Below are 21,304 nucleotides of genomic sequence, written 5' to 3'. Positions count from 1 at the left end.
TGGGGGCAGGGAGATGCACCTCCCTTCTCTCTGGGATCTTGGTCTCTCAAGTTTTGGCTGCCTTGGCAGTCCTGAACTATAATTTTTGTATCCCTAGCCCCATGAAGAAAGCTCTGCTGGCTTTTTTGCCTCTTAATAGCTATACTCTCCCTTTGCCAAGAATCCACAAATGTCTGAAGTCCTGGCTGCCTTGGCAATTTACCAATGCCTTCATATAGATTTTTTTTTTAAATCAGGCTTTTCTAGTTATTCTCAGCAGGAGTTCTGGTCTGCTACAATCTGCTCCATCATAGCCAGAAGCAAAATCTACATTCTTCATAAGCAGTGGAGAAGACAAGATTTTCGTCATGAAACCACAGACCATTAATAAAGAGGGAACAAGCAGTGAGGAAGAAGACAAAAGGACAGAATATTCTTTTAAGAAAGTCAAGAAAGGAATCTAATAAAGGTAGAAAACGTGTGGTCCAAGTCCTAAAGAAACTTACAATCTTACTAGGGAAAGAAAAACATATGCAAGTGAAACTACTATAGAATGTCGAAGAGTTATACAACTAAACACCTGACTGCAGCTCAGAAAAGCATGAGGTAGAGGTACACAACAGCAAAAGAAGACAATGAATCAAAGTACATCTTCTACAACAAAACCTATGTAAGTGCAAAGATACACAGGAACCAAAAGGTCATTATCCATATTAATCTCAAGGTTACCTGCTTATACTACCCACCAAACTTCTGAACTACCTTCAAATGGAATATTCGAAAGGAGAAACTTTAATGTCAAATTAGGCATACCATTTAGAAGTAGGAAGGTGGAAACATGGGGAGTGAACCACAAATACGTTCTAAAACCAAACTAAAGTGCTTTCCATTTTATCTACTATTTTTTTGGTTTACTCCTTCTAACTCTCCAAGAGTGCAGATGACAGCCAAGTATCAACTGTCTTAAACTAATGCAATTGCTCCTTTACCTACTTGCCCAAGACATTAACAATTTACAGGAGGCAATATAAAGAGCGTTTACCTGGAAAGAAGAGGAAGTGCACAGAGAAAAAGTTAAAAGTTAAGAAAATATTCATATCAAATTTGAAAGCTGCTTACCTAAGTACCATAATTAACACCACAGATTACTGCTATAGTAACTCAAACTGTGTTTTAAAACTATCCTTGGCAAAGAACTAATGAAATCAAGATGTCACAACTCACATACCAAGAACTTAAAACATGTTTGTAACTTTTGACCTAATAATTTCTAGGAATCTTAGAAAATAATCTAAAATACAGAAAAACTTTTACATAAAAAGATTTTCACTGCAACATTGTTCATAACTGCAAAACAAAAACTGAGAATAACCTAAATGTCCAATATTGAGGGAATGATTAGGCTAATTACAGACAGTCCATACAATGTACTATTATCCTGGCATCAAAATTATATAGAAATTTTTTTTAATAATATGCAATATTGGGCTTCCCTGGTGGTGCACTGGTTAAGAATCTGCCTGCCAATGCAGGGGACACGGGTTCGAGCCCTGGTCTGGAAAGATCCCACATGCCGCGGAGCAACTAAGCCCATGCGCCACAACTACTGAGTTTGCGCTCTAGAGCCCGCGAGCCACAACTACTGAGCCCGTGAGTCACAACTACTGAAGCCCACACATCTAGAGCCTGTGCTCTGCAACAAGAGAAGCCACCACAATGAGAAGCCTGCGCACTGCAACAAAGACCCAATACAGCCAAAAATAAATAAAATAAAATAAATTATAAAAAATGCAATATTGCTTTAATTAGATAGGAAACCATTTATGTTAAATGAGAGATGCAGACGCCAGACTGAATATGCCTTATAATTTCAAACATGAACATTAAATATAGAAATGGAAATAACAAATGGAAAAAGAAATAACAATATAATTGTAGAAGTCACAAAAGGAGAAGAAAATATTAATGTTAACATATCAAGTTATCACACATAAGTGTGTAAGAATAATGAAAACTGTTATCAGAGATCAGGAAGTTAAAGAGGGAAGTGAGCAGTGAGGAAGAGGGAGGTGCTGTGGGAAGAGAACATACACCAAAAAAAGGCATGAGACCCTTTCCCCAAAGCACTTATTAACATAGCTTATTAGCTAAGACAAAGTCATAAAAAGTTGTAAAAAGAGATTTAAATAATTACAGAGACGATGACAAATGCAAAGTCACAAAATGAACAATTGCCAAATGCATCTTACAAGCAAATGTTCCAACAGACATCTGTAGGAGCAAGAGAACAAGGGCTGGGAAGGAGAGTCAAGGCTTTAGGAAGGTTGGATGAAGCTGAGTCTAACTGGTAAAACTTAGATTAAGTTAAAAGATGGAAGGGGACTTCCCTGGTGGTCCAGTGGTTAAGACTCCGCGCACCCAATGCAGGGGGCCCGGGTTCGAAGCATGCCACAACAAAGAGCCTGCACGCCACAACAAAGATCCCCTGTGCCACAACTAAGACCCGGCGCAAGTGGTTAAGAATCCACTTGCCAATGCAGGGGACACAGGTTCGAGCCCTCGTCCGGGAAGATCCCACATGCTGCAGAGTAACTAAGCCCGTGCGCCACAACGACTGAGCCTGTGCTCTAGAGCCCGCGAGCCACAACTACTGAAGCCCGTGCACCTAGAGCCCGTGCTCCTCAAGAAGAGAAACCACCGCAATGAGAAGCCCGCGCACCACAACAAAGAGTAGCCCCCGCTTGCCACCCAACACAGCAATGAAGATCCAACATAGCCAAAAATTAAAAAATATAAATAAATTTGTAAAAAAAAGACCAAGCGCAGCCAGATAAATTTTTTTAAGTCTTTAAAAAAAAAAAAGATGGAGGAAGAGCAATCCATGTGAACAAAGCAAAACCAAAGTGTGATAACACTACTGAACTGCACACTTAAAAGGTTAAGACAGTAAGTTTCAAGTTATGTGTTTTTTACCACAATTTTAATTTTTTTTAAGTGTGAAGCCTGGATAGTAAATAAATACATTCTGCTAGAGCAGAAAGTTTATGTAGGAGAGTTGTATAGGCCAGAAAGGGTAGGCTGGGGCCAAATTATAGAGAGCCTTCAACATTAGGCTAGGGAATCTAAACTCATCCTGTCATCAACAAGGATACCACCATATTTAATCTTATTAATATTAATAAAACTATTAATAAACAATAAAACTTCAGTTATCCAGCATGCTTGGGGAATAAGATGTTCCTTAATTTTATGTGGTAACAATGCCAAATTTGGGCAGGATCTTCCCCATACAGTTACAGCACTTCACCATCCATACGTTTGCCAGATAACTTTCAAAAGTAAGAAAGATCCCAGGCTGTGGAGAACAATCAGACTCCATCACTTATCAGTGTGACACTGAGCACACTACAACTTCTCTAGCCCTCAGTTTCCCCACTTCCCAAATAAATTGTTATGAATGATTAAATGACATGATTTAATGTATTGTACAATGCTGGATATATAATTGATATTCATTAAGTGTTAGATACATCCTTATAAGAAAAAATTCTACTTAATCTTTTCAGAGATAGAAATTTCTCAGAATTGTAAGAAAAAAATGGCATCAGAGATTTTTTTCTCTATATATAAGTGGGACAACTACATGGTGCTTATTAACTGTTAATAAAAATTAATGATAAATATTCAAATTCCAAGTTGCATCTTGCTTCCTTAGCTTAAAAAATTAACCTGATTTGTACCTCGATCTGGAAAGAATAATGAGTCTTAAGCAGCCTAAGTCTGTGTAGACTTATGGCCAGATAGTAAATATTTTCAGCTTTGCAGACCAAAAGACAGCTGCTCAATTCTGCCATTGTAGCATGAAAGTAGCCATAGACAATATGAATAAGTATGGCTGTGTTCCAATAAAAATTTACAAAAATAAGCAGTAGGCTGGATCTGGCCTGCTGAATGTAATTTCCTAACCCCTGGTGCTATAGATTGAATGTTTGTGTCCCCTACACAATTTATACGTTGAAACCTAATCCCCAGTGTGATGGTATTTGGTGGTGGGGTCTTGGAAAGGTGATTAGGTCATGAGGGCAAAGCTCTCATGAATGGGATTAGGGCGCTTATAAAAGAGACCCCAGATTCACTTTGTTATAAAGCAGAAACTAACACACCATTGTAAAGCAATTATACTCCAATAAAGATGTTTAAAAAAAAAAAAAGAGAGAGACCCCAGAGAGCTCCCTGCCCCTTCCACCAAGTGAGGACCAGGAGGCAGGTCCTCACGAGACACTGAATCTACCAGTCTTGATCTTTGACTTGCCACCCTCTAGGACTGTGATAAATAAATTTCTGTTGTTTACAAGCCACCCAATCCATGGTATTCTGTTATCACAACCCAAATTGACTAAGACATCTAGATTAGAAAAAGACAAAGAGAGTAGAGATCAACAGAATTTGCAAAAGCAGGTATTAACCAAGAGTAGAGTCAAAGTGTAAGGTTCCTTGTTGAATCCAGAAATGGCCCAAACAACAGGCACAGCAAGGCAGCCCAAACTGGCTCAGCACAGTCCAAGCATGAGGCACACTATAAAGGAGGTCACAAAAGCAAATGTAGGTACAGGAATGCTGCAGAGATAAAGGCCATGCAGGCCTAGGCAGACCAAGACCATGTGGGTGTCCCCATCTCTATATCCACCACCACCCTGGACAAAAGCCTTTGGACTTAATTTCTGCTCTTTTTGAGGTGAAAAATCATCCACAATAGTCCACAAAGTGGAATGATACCAAAATTAGAAAGAGTGTAGGATTTCGAACCATACCAACCTGCATTCAAATCTACTACCCACTGGCTTTGTATCTACCAGTATTTATCCTTGCTAAGCCTGTTTCTTCATCCATAAAATGGGAGTAATACCTACCTTAACAGGGATGTTTATCTCATCTAATCCTCCAGTACCCTCTTGGTACAGATTCTGTGCACATTAAAATGGTAGCCTAACTGGCCTGTCTCTTAAGACTCTTTGTCTTTCTATCTTCAACACTGCTTCCCTAGTTCTTTATAAAGCAGACCTGACCCTATCATCCTCCTGCTTAATAACTTTCATTGGCTTCCCTCTGCCTCCAAGATTTATAAACAAGACTCAGTCTACCACCCCAGCCATATTTTCTCATATTCCCTCAATACTCTCCCCTCCCCAGCCTTCACACATAATCACTATTCCTAGATATGCCAGACCCTGTCTCTTTACATATGCCACTTCCTCTTCCCACAATGTTTTTTCTTTTTCACTGTATGATAATCAGTTCAAAGCCCTGTTTAGTGCCCTCTCCTTTGCAAAGCGTTTCTCACTTAACCCAGGGAGAATTACATTAGCCTTCTGCAGGTCCTCACAACATTCTGCACTTACCTCAATTGTAGTAGGATTTATTACCTGTGTTATAATTACTTGTTTCTGCCTCTGATTCCCCAAACTAGGAGATTTTCTTGAACCTATTGGGATGATCTCTAGGTATGTGTCTCAGTATAAAACAGTGGCTTAAATTTTTTTTTGTTGAATATACCAATGAGAAAGTGCTTTAAAACCAGCACCATTCTGTACTAAGATCTTTTAAAGAATTTGTTGTCTGAAAGAAGATCAATTTGTAAAGCTTTTCTTTATAATGAAACCAAAAGTAAACTTTAGTAAAGTCCAAGTCAACAACAAATTAACAGGGTCCAATCATTTGAGGTTTTATCATAATAGTTTTACAGAACCAAACACTAGACAAAACACAAATGGCAAAACAGAAGTAAAGAGAAAATATGTCCACTGCTATTTAGAAAAATAAAAACCAAAACTGGATATAAGTTGTCTTCAGGCTTAAAAATTTAATTGTACACACATGTAATGAGGAAGACTGGCTCAGTTCTGTTTTGAGAACTGAGTTGCTCATCCTGAATCTGTAGTTCTGTTGCGTACAGGATGAGCAAGGCCAATGCAATCTTTGGCAGCATTAATAAGAATTTAGCATCCAGATGGAGAGATGGTAAACCTCACTACATTTTGCACTGGTCAGGCATTATTTAAAGCATGAGGGTCAATTCTGAGTGGCATATTTAAAGATGAACAGAAGGATAAAGGAATCATTATATATAATCAAAAATCTTTTTTTTAAGGATTTTTTTAGGACTCTTTTTCCTCTATTAAACATTTACTGAGTATCTAACACATTCTAGGTACCATATTAAGTGCTGAATACCCAAAGACATAGTCCCTGACCTCAAAGAGTTCAGTATAATGCCAGAGACAGACACACAAACAAGGGACTGAAATCCAGTGACATGACGAATACACATACTCATGTGGTGTCACAAAGGAAGGCAATCAACTCCTATTTGAGAAAAAAATTCACAGAGCACTTGTTTCACCTGAGTATAATCTGACAGAAGGATAACAGGGAGAATATTCCAGGCAGAATAATCATAGGTGACAAAAGGTCAGAAAGGTTTCAAAAAGCATACTATATTATAAGAACTGTAAGTAGTGTAGTATGACCAGAAATCTGGGAAAGGGAGAAAGAGGACCAAAGAGATGAATTTGAGAAGTTTAGCCTAAGAAGTTAGATAGAAAAAATCATGGTCTTTAAATACCTGAATATTGAAACTAGGGAAGAATATTTTAATTCAATAGAAACTTAAATTTCAAACAATTAACATTGTCCAGAACTAGACAGCAGTGAGTACAGAGTCACCAGAATGGGAGAAATATCCCTGTTCATGTATTAGCTCAATCTTCCCTTGGTATTCTAGATCTCTTCCCTAGCTACTAACGATACTGAGAATCATTCCAGGTGTTTTATTGGCCTTTCAGTTTCCCTCTTCTGTGAAATGTCTATTCAAATCCCCTCACCATTTTTCTAATGAGGTGTCTGTCATAGTGATTTGTAGTTCTTCATATATTTTGGACATTAATCTTTTGTTATTACATTGGAAGTATTTTCTCACATTCTGTGGTTCATCTCCCTACTTTATCTTTTATCATACAGAAGTTTTGATTTTAATGTGACCAAATTATCAATCTTTTCCTTTACTCTGTATTTTTTGTTTAAAGAATTCTTCCTATCCCACTTTCACAGATACCCCTAGTATTTTCTAAGTTTTATAGTTTGACCTTTAATTGATCTGGTATTAACTTTCGTGTATGGTGTGAGGTAAAGATCTATTTTTCCTTGTTTTCTGTAAGGTTAGCTAACTATCCACAACTGAAAATATTTTTGCCCCATTGATTTGTAATGCCACCTGTCATCTACCAAATTCAAGTATATGAGGACATGTTACTGGACCCTTAATTACTTTTTAAACTATTTAACCCTGGTTCAGTGTTCTTGGCCACTAATCATTCGTATTGACAAGTTCCACTAAAAAAAATTAAATTAAAAAAAAATTCCCTTCTATTCCAAGTGTTCTAGCTTTTAAAATAATAAATGAATGGTAAATTCTGTCAAATGCTATTTTGAGCATCTATTGAGATGATCATATGGTTTTACTCTTTATTAATATGGTGAATTACATTAGATTCTTAATGTTAAACTGAACTCTCATTCCCGGAATAAATACTACTTGATTGTGATTTTAAAAAAAAATACACTACTAGACTAGTGCAGATTTCACTTGGGACTTCTAAAATCTACATTTATTGGCCTATATTTTTCCTTTCTTATACTGCCTTTGTGTGATTTTGATGTCATGTTGTAAAAGCCCTCCAAAATGAGTCTAGAAACATTTTTTATTCCCTGGAATGGTCTGCACAAGGATTATCGATCCTTCAATATTTGGGTAACCTGTAAAACCATCTGTGCCTTGTGTTCCTTTAATGGATAGATTTTTTTTTCCTGCTTTTTACTATGAAAATGACTCACATATTTATTAGAGACACCAGTACAATGAACCCCAACATATCCATCACCCAGCTTCAACAGTCAACCCATTGTCAATCTTATTTCATCTATTTCCCAAATCTTTACTTGTTCCCTCTCCCCTTGAGTAAATTGTTTTGAAGAAATCCCAGACACCATATCATCTTACCTATAAACATTTTAGCATCTCTCTTAAAAATAAGGACTCTTTAAAATATGTAACCAGAAAAAAGATTTCACACTAAAAATTTAATAATCTTTAATACCAACAAATATCCAGTCAGTATTCAAATTCCTATCAAATATTTTTATACAGTTTTTCAAATCAGAATCCAAATTAGTCCATACGCTTAAATTGGTTTTGTCTTTTAATCTGCAGGTTTCCCTTCTATGTATTGCTTTTCTCCCCTTCTTCGTCACGTATTTGTGGGGAAAAAATGGGCCATCTGTCCTGTAATTTCCCACATTCCGGATTTTGCTCACTGCATCCACACATTACTTAGTGGGTAGATTTTACTATTCAATTTCTTTTTTAGTTACATTTCTATTAATATTTTCTACTTATTCTTGACTCAGCTGCAATAGGTTGTATTTTTTAGGAAACCGACTATTTTACACAATCTTCCAAATTCATGGGCATAAAGTTTTCCATATTCAATATGTATGGGGTTTTAGAAATCCTTATCATAGCTATAGTCATATTCCCTGTTTCATTCCTAACATTGTTTACGCTTTCTTGTGTTTCTTTTTCATTGACCAATCTTGCCTGAGATTTGTCTATAACATAGAGCCTATATTAATATCTTCAATGAGTTAGATTTTGGTTTTATTAATCCTCTTCACTGTTTTCTACTCCATTAATTTCTATTCTTATCTTTATTCTTTCCTAACTTCTACTTCCTCTGGGTTTAATCTGCTGTTACTTTCCTAGCTTCTTCAGTTGGCCACTTAATAATTTTCAGGCTTTCGTCTATTGAAAAACCTTACAGATTCTAGGACATAAATTTTTTCATATTAATATTGCTGAAATTGGGATGTTTCTTACAATTAGTCTTACAATCACCGTCAGTCGGGCAAGCAGTGATGGTGCAACTGTCATTGCTTATCTATGTATGAACATAAACAATTAAAGAATAAGCTTGCAAAAGTAGTAGTTACTTGGCAGTTATCCCTGGTGGCATGACTAGACAACTGGAACTTCTCAATGTTAGTCAATAAACCTATTACAGACCATCTGACAAAGAACTATGAGTCTCATCTGAAAACCTTTTGTTGATACCTGCTGGCCAGTTCAAGAAAACATCAGGATCAAAATTTGATGGGTGCCAGCAGTTTGAAAGAAAATGCTGGAGATAGCTGTGGAGCACTCTTTTAAGAAATGTTCTATCACCAATGCTCTCAATGACATTGTGAGCAATACTATGTAGAAAAACACAAACCTCTGTGCTTCCATCAGAAAGTGATTTAGAAGAATCAAACTCTGCATATGAAGTCACAGGAATATTCTACTAATTTGTTACTTCCCTTCCTTTTATAAATATATGCATGAGTGATATGCTAAATCTATATCTAAGTAAATATATATGAGTTCTTTCAGTAAGCATAAAGTTTCAAAGTCTAAGTGATAGGAAAGCACTGTATTTGGAAAGTAATAGTCCATCTCACAAATGATGACATCTTAAGATTCAATGAAATATGATATAGGCACTTAAATTTTCCTCTTAGGAAATTAAGGAAACACTCCCATTTATCACTGCAACAAAAAGAATAAAATACCTAAAAATAAACCTACCTAAGGAGGCAAAAGACCTGTATGCAGAAAACTATAAGACACTGATGAAAGAAATCAAAGATGATACAAACAAATGGAGAGATATACCATGTTCTTGGATTGGAAGAATCAACAGTGTGAAAATGACTCTACTACCCAAAGCAATCTACAGATTCAATGCAATCCCCATTAAATTACCAATGGCATTTTTCACAGAATAAGAACAAAAAATTTTACAATTTGTATGGAAACACAAAAGACCCCGAATCGCCAAAGCAATCTTGAGAAAGAAAAATGGAGCTGAAGGAATCAGGCTCCCAGACTTCAGACTACACTACAAAGCTACAGTAATCAAGACAGTATGGTACTGGCACAAAAACAGAAATATAGCTCAATGGAACAGGATAGAAAGCCCAGAGATAAACCCATTCACATATGGTCAACTTATCTTTGACAGAGGAGGCAAGAATATACAATGGAGAAAAGAGAGCCTCTTCAATAAGTGGTGCTGGGAACACTGGACAGCTACATGTAAAAGAATGAAATTAGAACACTTCCTAACATCATACACAAAAATAAACTCAAAATGGATTAAAGACCTAAATGTAAGGCCAGACACTATAAAACTCTAAGAGGAAAATATAGGCATTAACACTCTATGACATAAATCACAGCAAGATCCTTTTTGACCCACCTCCTAGAGTAATGGAAATAAAAACAAAAATAAACAAATGGGACCTCATGAAACTTCAAAGCTTTTGCACAGCAAATGAAACCATAAACAAGATGAAAAGACAACCCTCAGAATGGGAGAAAATATTTGCAAACGAAGCAACTGACAAAGGATTAATCTCCAAAATATACAAGCAGCTCATGCAACTCAATATCAAAAAAACAAACAACCCAATCCAAAAATGGGCAGAAGACCTAAATAGACATTTCTCCAAAGAAGACATACAGATTGCCAACAAACACATGAAAAGATGCTCAACATCACTAATCATTAGAGAAATGCAAATCAAAACCACATTGAGGTATCACCTCACACCAATCAGAATGGCCGTCATCAAAAAATCTAGAAACAGTAAATGCTGGAGAGGGTATGGAGAAAAGGGAACCCTCCTGCACTGTTGGTGGGAATGTAAATTGATACAGCCACTATGGAGAACAGTATGGTGGTTCCTTAAAAAACTAAAAATAGAACTACTATATGATCCAGCAATCCCATTACTGGGCATATACCCTGAGAAAACCATAATTCAAAAAGAGACATGTACCACAATGTTCATCGCAGCACTATTTACAATAGCCAGGACATGGAAGCAACCTAAATGTCCATCAACAGATGAATGGATAAAGAAGATGTGGCACATATATACAATGGAATATTACTCAGCCATAAAAAGGAAACAAAATTGAGTAATTTGTAATGAGGTGGATGGACCTAGAGGCTATCATACAGAGTGAAGTAAGTCAGAAAGAAAAAAACAAATACCGTATGCTAACACATACATTGGAATCTAAAAATATGGTACTGATGAACCTAGTGGCAGGGCAGGAATAATGACACAGACGTAGAGAATGGACTTGAGGACACAGGAGGGGAAGGGGAAGCTGGGACGAAGTGAGAGAGTAGCACTGACATATATACACTACCAAATGTAAAGTAGATAGCTAGTGGGAAGCAGCTGCATAGCACAGGGAGATCTGCTCGGTGCTTTGGGACCATCGAGAGGGGTGGAATAGGGAGGGTGGGAGGGAGACGCTAGAGGGAGGGGATAAGGGGATATACGTATACATATAGCTGATTTACTTCGTTGTACAGCAGAAACTAACACAACACTGTAAAGCAATTATACTCCAATAAAGATGAAAAAAATTTTTCCTCTTAGTACTGCTTTGCTGTATTCCACAGATTTTGACATATAGTGTTTCCACTGTTATTTAATTCTAAATATTTTCCAGTTTCCATGAATTTGTTCTTCATCCATTTATTTTTAGTTTATTTTTTGCTTTTACTTTTTAAATTTCCAAACATGGATAGGAGGTGAGGAGAATCAGTTATATTTGTTATTAATTTCTAATTTTATTGTATTGGGGTCAGAAAACATAGTTGATATATGAAGCTTTGGTATTTGTTGATAATTTCTTTGTGCCTAATTACATAAATTACATAAAATTACATAAAAATTTCACTTTTAATTAAAAAGAATGTATATTCTCTAATTTGGGAAGTGTATGGTTCTATATATACATAGTAGATCAAGTTATACATTGCATTTCTTTTCTTTTAGTGGTTATCCTTCAATTTTTAATATGCATCTGACTGAAAGCTTAAAGTTAATTAATATCTCTATCCTCCTTCTGAACTATATATAACTCTTTAATGCTGGTCATTTTCCCTCCCAGCTTACATTTTATCCTCATCTGATATTTTAGTTCCACTTTGGTTTTAGCCCCAACAAATCAGTCATAATTATTTTTGTTTTATACAGTCAATTCTTCGTTTACCGAGCCAATTTCTTTGCTCATCATGATTTCTTTTTTTTTTTAACTAATTTATTTATTTTTGGCTGCATTGAGTCTTCGTTGCTGCGCGTGGGCTTTCTTCAGTTGTAGAGAGCGGGGGCTACTCTTTGTTGCAGTGTACGGGCTTCTCATTGCAGTGGCTTCTCTTGTTGCAGAGCATGGGCTCTGGGCATGCGGGCTTCAGTAGTTGTGGCACATAGACTCAGTAGTTGTGGCTCATGGGTCCAGAGCACAAGCTCAGTAGTTGCAGTGCACGGGCTTAGTTGCTCTGCAGCATGTGGGATCTTCCTGGACCAGGGCTCGAACCTGTGTCCCCTGCATTGGCAGGCGGATTCTTAACCACTGAGCCACCAGGGAAGTCCCTATCATGATTTCTTGTATCCTTCTCGCTCCCCTAAGTTACCTTTCTTTCTTGCAGAAGTGCATTCTTTCATGTAATAGTTCTTTCAGAAACAGTGTGGTAAATTCTCCATATTTTTGTTCATCTGAAAATACTTTTATTTTGCCTTCACTCTTGAATGATAACTGAGTATGAAATTCTGATCTCTCTCAGCACTAGGAAGATATTATTCAAGTTTCTTCTGCCCTCTCTTATTAAGAGACATCTGCTCTCAGTCTGATTCTTGCTCCTTTGCCTTTCCTTTCTGGTTGCTTATAAAAGTGTCTTTGGTGTTCTGCAGTTTCATTGCAATGTATTTAGTTGTGGGGTTTGTTTTTGGTTTGCTCATTTAATTCTTGCTAGGCCCTCATGAGCTTAAACCTAAAAATTCATGTCTTTTTAAATTAATTCCAAAAAATTCTCATGTCATCTCTTCAAATTCCATGTTTCCCTCATTTTATTTTTCTCCTTCTGGAACTGCTATTAGATGTTGTGTCTTCTTGCTTAGTCTTTCATTTCTCCACCTCTTTCATATTTTCCTTCATCTTACTGTTCTGCATTCTCAGGATTTCCTTATATCTAACTCCCAGCTTACTACTTTCTCTTCATCTGTGTAAACTATCACTTACTTACTGAGCTTTTTTTTTTTTTTTTTTTTTTTTTGCTGTATGCGGGCCTCTCACTGTTGTGGCCTCTCCCGTTGCGGAGCATAGGCTCCGGACGCACAGGCTCAGCAGCCATGGCTCACGGGCCCAGCCGCTCCGCGGCATGTGGGATCCTCCCGGACTGGGGCACAAACCCGTGTCCCCTGCACCGGCAGGCGGACTCTCAACCACTGCGCCACCAGGGAAGCCCTACTGAGCATTTTTTTAACCTCTCTATTTTTCATTATGTTTAGTTCTTTTCCAAATGTATGTTTCACGTCTTATTCATTTATTGGGATGTCAATTACTTGTTTAATGTCTTTAGTCACTTAAAATATGCTACTTTAAATTACCTTTCAAACTGCCATTCTACTATCCCAGTTCTTAGAGCTGTAATCCTCCTGCTTGTAATATCTGCTGACTCTCATTTGTGGTAGAAAATTGTTTCCTTGTGTGTCACTTTTAATTATAAATTCATCTTCTGTGGGGTTTATTTCTTCTGTGAGAATTCCTTGTGGCCTGAGATATGACAGTACCCCTTCAAGTCTTGTTTTTCCTTTCTCCAGGTGGCCCAGTGGTATCACTAGCTTGGAGCCAGCTTTTATATTAATTTCCTAGCATGGGGATACCTGATATTGCGACTCAGGTCGCAAATATGAGCAAGGCATAGGTCTTGTGCTTCAATTTCTCAGGGAAGCTTTTTTTCCATTTCCTCTTTGTATAGAGTCCAGGCAAACCAAGACAAGATTTCTTATTTCCTTGTGTCAGTGGGAAGATTTTTCTCTAGCCCACCCTTTCACCTAGGATGCAGCACATCAGGAATCCCAGCCTGATGCAAAAGTCTTGGTTTTGGTTCCTTTTTCCACAGTTAAAACTCAATCACTAGGAATAAAAAAACCAGAAACAACCCCTCACTCAATTCCTTCATCTTTGTCACAGCATGAACTCAAGTTCTTAATGAAGTTTTGGGTTTTAGTTCCATTTTTGTTTTGGGAATCTAGAGATCTTCCTGTCTTTCCTGCAAGCTCAGAAATGCATTTCAAAGAACTGTTGTTTATCATCCAGCTTTTCTGGATATTTGTAGCAACAGAGTCTTTAGCTAAGATAAGTTAGCCATCTTGCTAAAAGAAATCTGGGATCTCCAATCCATTTGCTACATTACCCCTATAGGAGTGATCTCTCTAGAGTGCAAAGATGTACTCCTCTTTCAAACTCTTCAGTGGATCCCCCCTTCTTAGCATGGCATTCAAAGTCCACTATTATCCAGTAACTGCTTATTTCTGCAATTCTGCCTCCTTCCACTCTCCCACATGTACTCTATGCTCCAACTACCCATATTTGCAATCCCTAGAACTCTCCTTTTGTTTCATACTCCTATGTTTTTAAAAGTACTTATTTCCCTCAGTTTTATCCTCCCTTCATCTGCCTACTGAATACTCATGGTCAAGTGTCTGCCTTTCCAGGAAGCCACTCCTGACCCATCCAAGCTGGGTTCTCTTTTTTTGTGAAAAGAGCTAACATTTGTTGAGCTCTTTATATGCTAATAACTCATTCAGTCTTAACAACAACCTTATGATTTTGCTACCACTACTATCCCCATTTTCAAAATGAGGAAACTAAGGTACAGAGAAATTAAGCAATGTGCCCAAAGACAAACAGCTATAAATGGCAGACCTGGAATTTGAACACAGATAGTCTGTCTCCAGATCCTGCTCCATTAACTTGCTCAATTAATATATACCATACTGCGTTCTACAATTATATCTTGCGTTACAGTTATTGCATTTATTACCCCACATTCCAGTTACACATTTATATAGCAATCTTCTCAACTACACTGACCTTAAGAGACAGAATTATGCTTTATTTCTATTTGCAGCCCCAGTGCCTAGCACACAGAAGGCCCTCAACTCAGATGGTTACTAAATTAATGAATAACTAAAGGAAACATCCCCACAGTCACTGCATTAGTCCAGCCCGTCTTCACCTCTTGTCTGAACTACTAAAACAGTCCCCTAACTAGACTCCCTTCCTCCAGTTTCTATTCACATCTTTCCTCCACACTCCAACCAATACTGTCTTTCTAAAGCACATTATGACAGTATCATTCCATTACTTAAATATTTTTAAGGGCTCCACACTGTCTATAGGATAAAGTCCCAAATTCCTTCAGCATGACATACCATGACCTTCATGATCAAACTTCTGTAGTCTCTTCTCTCCTCCTTCCCCACTCCAGCCCCACATTCCATCTATATTTAACTTCCTGTCTGTCTCTGAATATGCCAAATGCCTTCATGCCTTTGTATGTGCAGGTTCTTTTGCCAGGAATGGCCATCTCCTCTTCCCTCACCTGGTGAACTCCTATTCTTTTAACAAAACACAGCGCAAATGCCTTCCTCAAGTTTCCTCAAAAGACTGTCAGTTATCCCACTGTTCTATTCTTCTTGGCATTATGCATTTACCTCACTTACACTTTGTATATTATTTGATAAGGTGTGTTTCCCCAACAAGACTGTGGAATCTTAAAGGACAGGAACCATGACTTACCCATCTTTTTTATTGTATTCTCTTACACAAGTGTGTGCCCTAAATGCTCACTGAAATAGTGGAATGAAATTTGACAAACATATCCTACATCCTACACTAAAGCAAACTCAGATTCAAATGAATTCAAGGCAGTCAAGTCTTCTAAGATTAAATGGAAATTAGACAGGGAGTAGAAACATGAATGGAAAACAAATAACACCTAAATTCCTGCTGCTCAATCCCAAATTCTACAGAATGGAGCTATTCTGTCAATGGTAATTAAGGCTTAGTTTATAAGGTAATCTCATCCTGAGTTTTAAAAAACACAAGGCAAATATTTCCACATTAGTAAAACACATAAGGACACTCAAATTCTGGAATATGTGTTACTAGGATAAAAAGTTGAGTCATTTTATACATTTTAAGACAAATCCCTTCAGACAAGGGAAATTCCTGTCCTTTTACACTACAATCATATGATTTCATTATTCACTAGTCCTACATGCAATTTAGGTTTGCACACATAACAAACATTGTCTGCCAACTGAGTAATAAACCAGAACTACTTGTTTTTCACAGAAAGAAGAAATTTTTTTAATGGATAAATGTCAACCCTAAATGAACAGGGAGGTTGGGGTGGGATAAAGGGAAGGAATAAATGGGGCACTATTCAATTTTTTTGAATTATTCAATTTTTGAAATGCACTTTTAACACTACAAATAGAAAAAAAATTAAACTGCCAACTTAAAGATTCATCAGCCTTTGTCTAGCTTTTCTCTTCAATTATTATCCATGGTAAAAGGACAAAGAACTGTCCTTAAAAGGTCCTGGTTTCAAGTTCAAAGGCAGCATAATTTAGAATGATCATCCTTGATTTCAAAAGACTAAATGAATTCTTAAAATTAATTATTATCAATGAGGCTTGGGACTTCCCTGGTGGCACAGTGGTTAATAATCCGCCTGCCAGTGTAGGGGGACACGGGTCCAAGTCCTGGTCCAGGAAGATCCCACATGTGGAGCACCTAAGCCCCTGCACCATAACTACTGAAGACAGCGCGCCTAGAGCCCGCGCTCGACAACAATAGAAGTCACGCAATGAGAAGCCCACGCACCGCAATGAAGAGTAGCCCCCGCTCGCTGCAACTAGAGAAAACCCGCACAGCAACGAAGACCCAACGCAGCCAAAAATAAGTTAATTAATTAATTAATTAAAAAAAATTCTTATCAATGAGGCTTAAATGTTCTTATATTTGCAAATCTACCTATGTATGTCTGTATGGTAAATCTTCTTTTTTAAAAATCAATGGACCAGGACTGTTTCTAAATTTAGAATATAAGCTCTAAGAGGGAGGGATCTTTGACTATTTTATTCACTGATGTCACCCAAGGATCTAGAACAGTGTCTGCCACAGAGTAGGCACTCATTACATACTTGCTTAATATTGCTCAATATGGTCCAAATACTTAATATGTCAATACATACAATGAGCTGCAGATCCTCATAGAACATACAGTTGAAGTCTAGGTTCATCTTGAAATGATCACTGACTTAACCTTCAACACACACTGCTGCACAAATTAACTGATACTGTATCCAAAAGCAAATTGACAGTGTATGTAAGAATAAAATAAAACACTTAATACAGACGTTATTAAGGTTCTGAACTTTAAATCTTGAGAAGCTGACAAAAAACAAAAATATCACCAGCACAACCAAAATTTTCAACACACACAAACTCTTGCACTTTTTTCAAAAAAAATTCCAAAATTCAATTCAATTCAATTCCAAAAGAGCCATGGGACTTCAAGAAATTTAAAAAAAAAAAAAAAAAAAAAGTTAAGAATTTCACTTAAATACCAGTGAATTTACTACAAAATTTTATTTCCAGTTTTATAAAGCAGGTCTGCCATTTCTTTTATCAATTGACCTAATTATGCCAAAAGAATACTGCTAAGCAATATACTTCTGTATTAACCTAAAATTGCTAATTTTGTTGCTGTTTCCCACTAATAAAAGTGTGATGTAATTATTATGAAACTGGTATTTTTACTGTCTATTACAAACCATCATGAACATTTAACTGTGAATTAGGTTATGTTTTAGCCCTTATTTAAGGGTTAGCCTTTCAGCCCTTGTTATCTGCTACTAACCCACAATGACCTGGTCACTCTCTTCTCTGTTCTGGGCCTCAGTTCTCTCTTCAGTAGAATGAGGGAACTGGGTTAAAACAAAAGTTCTTAACCTTTTTTTTTTGCAACACTTGGAGAATCTGGTGAAAGCTACAGGTGAACTATTCATAAAAACGTACATATACATTGTAAAACAATTTTATAAACAATAATTCATAATGGCAAAAGACTGGAAACAACCTAAATATCCATCAATAGATGATTAAGTAAATTATGTTACATCCATTCAATGAAATTCCTTGTAACTATAAGTACAATGAAGAAACCTTCTATGTACTGATATGAAAAGATATCCATCATGTATTGTTATATGAAAAAAAGCACCAGTGCATATAACATATAACCTTTTATGTAAAAAGATCAAAAAATAAAATAAATATATTTGAATTTCCATGTATAAGCATAACGAAACTGTGGAAGAATCAACATGAATCTTTGGTGAAAATGGGAAATGAAGAAAGGAGTAGGAGGAACCTTTTCATTGTATACTTTCTTATATTTTTGTTTGAATTATGTGAATTGCCTATTAAAGTTTTAAATTAAAAAATATTGCATATAAACTCAAGAGGTCTAGACAACTTGCTAAAGCTAGAAGATAAACAGGGTTTATTCCCAAACCCTGTTCAGCAATACTCTTCTATAATGTTTTGACTTAACAAGCATGTAATTATATACACTCAATGATCCAACAATAAGAACACTTAAGGAAAAATATTTTTCATAATGGTCCTCATACAAACATATAAAGTAATTGGTGGATATTCAGTGACTCAACAGAGCCTAATTTGAAATCTCATTTTATATTGTTTTTCTTAATCACTGATACACAAATTTCTTCAAGGAAAAAGTTTGCACAAATCATCAAGTCATACACCCTCTCATGGTTCAAATCTCAGACCTGATATTCCACAAAGGAGTACAGGCTTCGGAAATAGAAATTTGTATCCTACGTGACCATACAATCAATAGTACTAGTATGGAGACCAGAAAAATGCTGTCTTAATTTTTTTTCCCATAATCTCAGAATTTGAAGCAAATTAAATAGCATAGATGATGTTTGGGGAGGGCTTCATCCCTTTTCTGAGCAGGAATCAGGTGGAACTGGGTTTTCATCCTTGGGCAACTTACTTAACCTCTCTTGGCCTCAGTTCCATCTATAAAATGGAAATAAAAGTACCTATCTCATAAGGATGCTATGAAGCTTAAAAGGAATAACGAGGAACACAGAAAGTAAGACAGAAATAAAAATAAGGTATCCTAGGACAGTGGCAGATGTCTGACTGCTTGAATCAAAACAGACTGCATTCTGGAACCTGTAGTTTCTAGTGACTGCACTTTCATACACAAGCAATGTCCCCTTTTCCCTACCGAAAATAGCACATGGCAGAATTCCCAACACAAAAGGTGCAAATATCTGTCCTTTCCTAATTATGTTTCTTGAAAAATCTCTTCCTAGGTAAGCTTTTATCAAAGAACTCTAGCTGTTGTGTTGACTGGGTGTGTCTCAAAGAGTCCCAAGTTATAACAGTTTTGTTTTATGTTTTCAACAGGCACTTTCTATGTCAAGCTCAGCACCAAAGAGTGGCAGGCTGCTGGGGGGGGGCGGGGGGGGGACGGGGGAAAGGCAAAGAAGTTGTAGACAACAGTCCTTCAACGGACTCCTAATTGCCAGGAAAATAGTAGGAAACCTACTGCCATCGAGATAGAAGCAGCCCCCGCCAACCAATCTCCGCTTCCAGAACTTTTAAACCCCATCCATCTTTTTTTGCAGAGCACTGCTGGAGCTTATTATTAGTTATTATAAATATAAATAGCCATCATTTATTACGTCTTCTCTACGTGCCAGGCTCTTGCGTTTTTCAAGATTTTGTGAAAACTGCACATGTAAACTCAGACGCTCAAGTCTGAAAAGCTCCCTTCGCATCCTCAAAATCAATCTAATCTGCCCCTCAAACTCCGTATATGCCACACCTCTCATTGACCCATTCAGGCCCAGGGATCACATCTTTACAAGCAATTCAACCCCAAGCTCTTCACCCAACACTAAATCAAGCACTTCTCGGATCCTCCACTGCCCCTACAAAGTTCGGTACCCTCCTCCACTCACCAATTCCAACCTGGCCCTAACTTGTTCCAAGAAATACTATGGCTCCCTTCAAACTTCTGACTCCAAATCCATCGTGCCCGTACTTCATCCCGAAGTTCAAAATTCAGAAACACATACTGCACCTGGGCAAAGCCCGGTTCCAACCCCACGAGAACTCTCGACACCCGCTCGAGCAGGGCCAGGGCCTGGGACCCTCCACCCCCTAACCAGGCCAGGCCGGGGCGCGGCGGCCTCGCTCCGGACCCCAAGGGGAGGAGAGGAAACTCCACCTGGCTCCGCTGGCGCGCCGCGCGTCTCCTGCTCGGGCCTGGGCCCCGTGGCGGCCGCGCCCCCGTCACGACGCGAGCGGCAGCGCTCGGGTGGGCCGCGGCGGGCGCGCTCGCCCAGCACCTCCGCGTCGGGCTGCCAGTTGTCGCGGGCCCGACGGCGGGCCCAGCCCGGGCCGCGGGCGCGGCAGCGCGGGCAACCCGGGCCCGCCGCGTCGGCGGCGCGTTGGGCGCAGCCTCGGCACAGCGAGTGGCCGCACGGCAGGGCCGCCGCTTCCCCCGGGGTCTCCAGGCACCCAGCGCAGTCCGACTCCTCCGGCCGCGGCGGTGGCGGCGGCTGCAGCAACGGCGGCGGCAACACCAGCAGCGCGGGGCCAGAGGCCGGGCCCGGGGTCCCAGTCTTGGCTGCCGCCATCTCGTCACAGCGGCCCCGCCGACCCCGCCGATTCAGAGCTGCCGCTGCCGCCGCGGAAGAGGCCCGAGTACTCGGACCTGCCGCCGCCATCTTGTTTCCCGTTTGTAGGGAGAGTCCGTTGCGAGGGAGAAGAGTAGAGGGCGGGGCAGTGCGCGGCGGGCACCGCTATATACATATTCATGAGGGGCGGGGCTCCAGAAGAGGGTCTCTCGGGACATGGTTGGCGTGAGGTGAAACCTCATTAATATTTATTAGTTATCCTTTATATATCTGGTCTTCGGCCTCGCCTTCTACTCTTTGCGATTTCCTCTTAGTGGGCCAAATTAAGTTGAGGACTGAGGGGATTTATTTGGAAACTGATCGATATTAAACTTTATGAAGTAATTACACTTATTTATCCTGCAATACCCTGATAACTGAGGCTAATGTGATTGGGGAGTATGTGAATTACTCAGAACCCTGCCTCTGCTTCATAGCTGCTGTGACTGAGACCAGTCCTACCCTGACCAGCAACTAACTGCCAAAAATAGCAGCTTCTTGTCAGTGCACATCTCAGTAAACTCTCTCTCCAGATTCCTTCCTGAAACTTCCCTCCCTTGGCTGGCAA

The 21,304-nt window shown here is 38.6% G+C and overlaps 1 protein-coding gene across 1 annotated transcript in view; it reads right to left on the bottom strand.

Moving 5' to 3' along the window:
• RNF169 (ring finger protein 169) overlaps window positions 1-20,819 on the bottom strand; it is an 86,086-nt gene extending 65,267 nt beyond the window's left edge. Inside the window, exon 1 of the mRNA XM_004279793.4 lies at window positions 20,286-20,819. Coding sequence (XP_004279841.1) covers window positions 20,286-20,787 — 502 coding nt within the window. The 5' untranslated portion in view covers window positions 20,788-20,819. The remainder of the gene's footprint in view (window positions 1-20,285) is intronic.
• Between the last annotated feature and the right edge of the window lie 485 nt (window positions 20,820-21,304).

This window comes from Orcinus orca, chromosome 8 (assembly GCF_937001465.1).
Source record: "Orcinus orca chromosome 8, mOrcOrc1.1, whole genome shotgun sequence".
Taxonomy (NCBI): Eukaryota; Metazoa; Chordata; class Mammalia; order Artiodactyla; family Delphinidae; genus Orcinus; species Orcinus orca.
The sequence above is the reverse complement of the archived record's forward strand: the minus strand, read 5'-3'. Positions and strand labels throughout refer to the sequence as shown.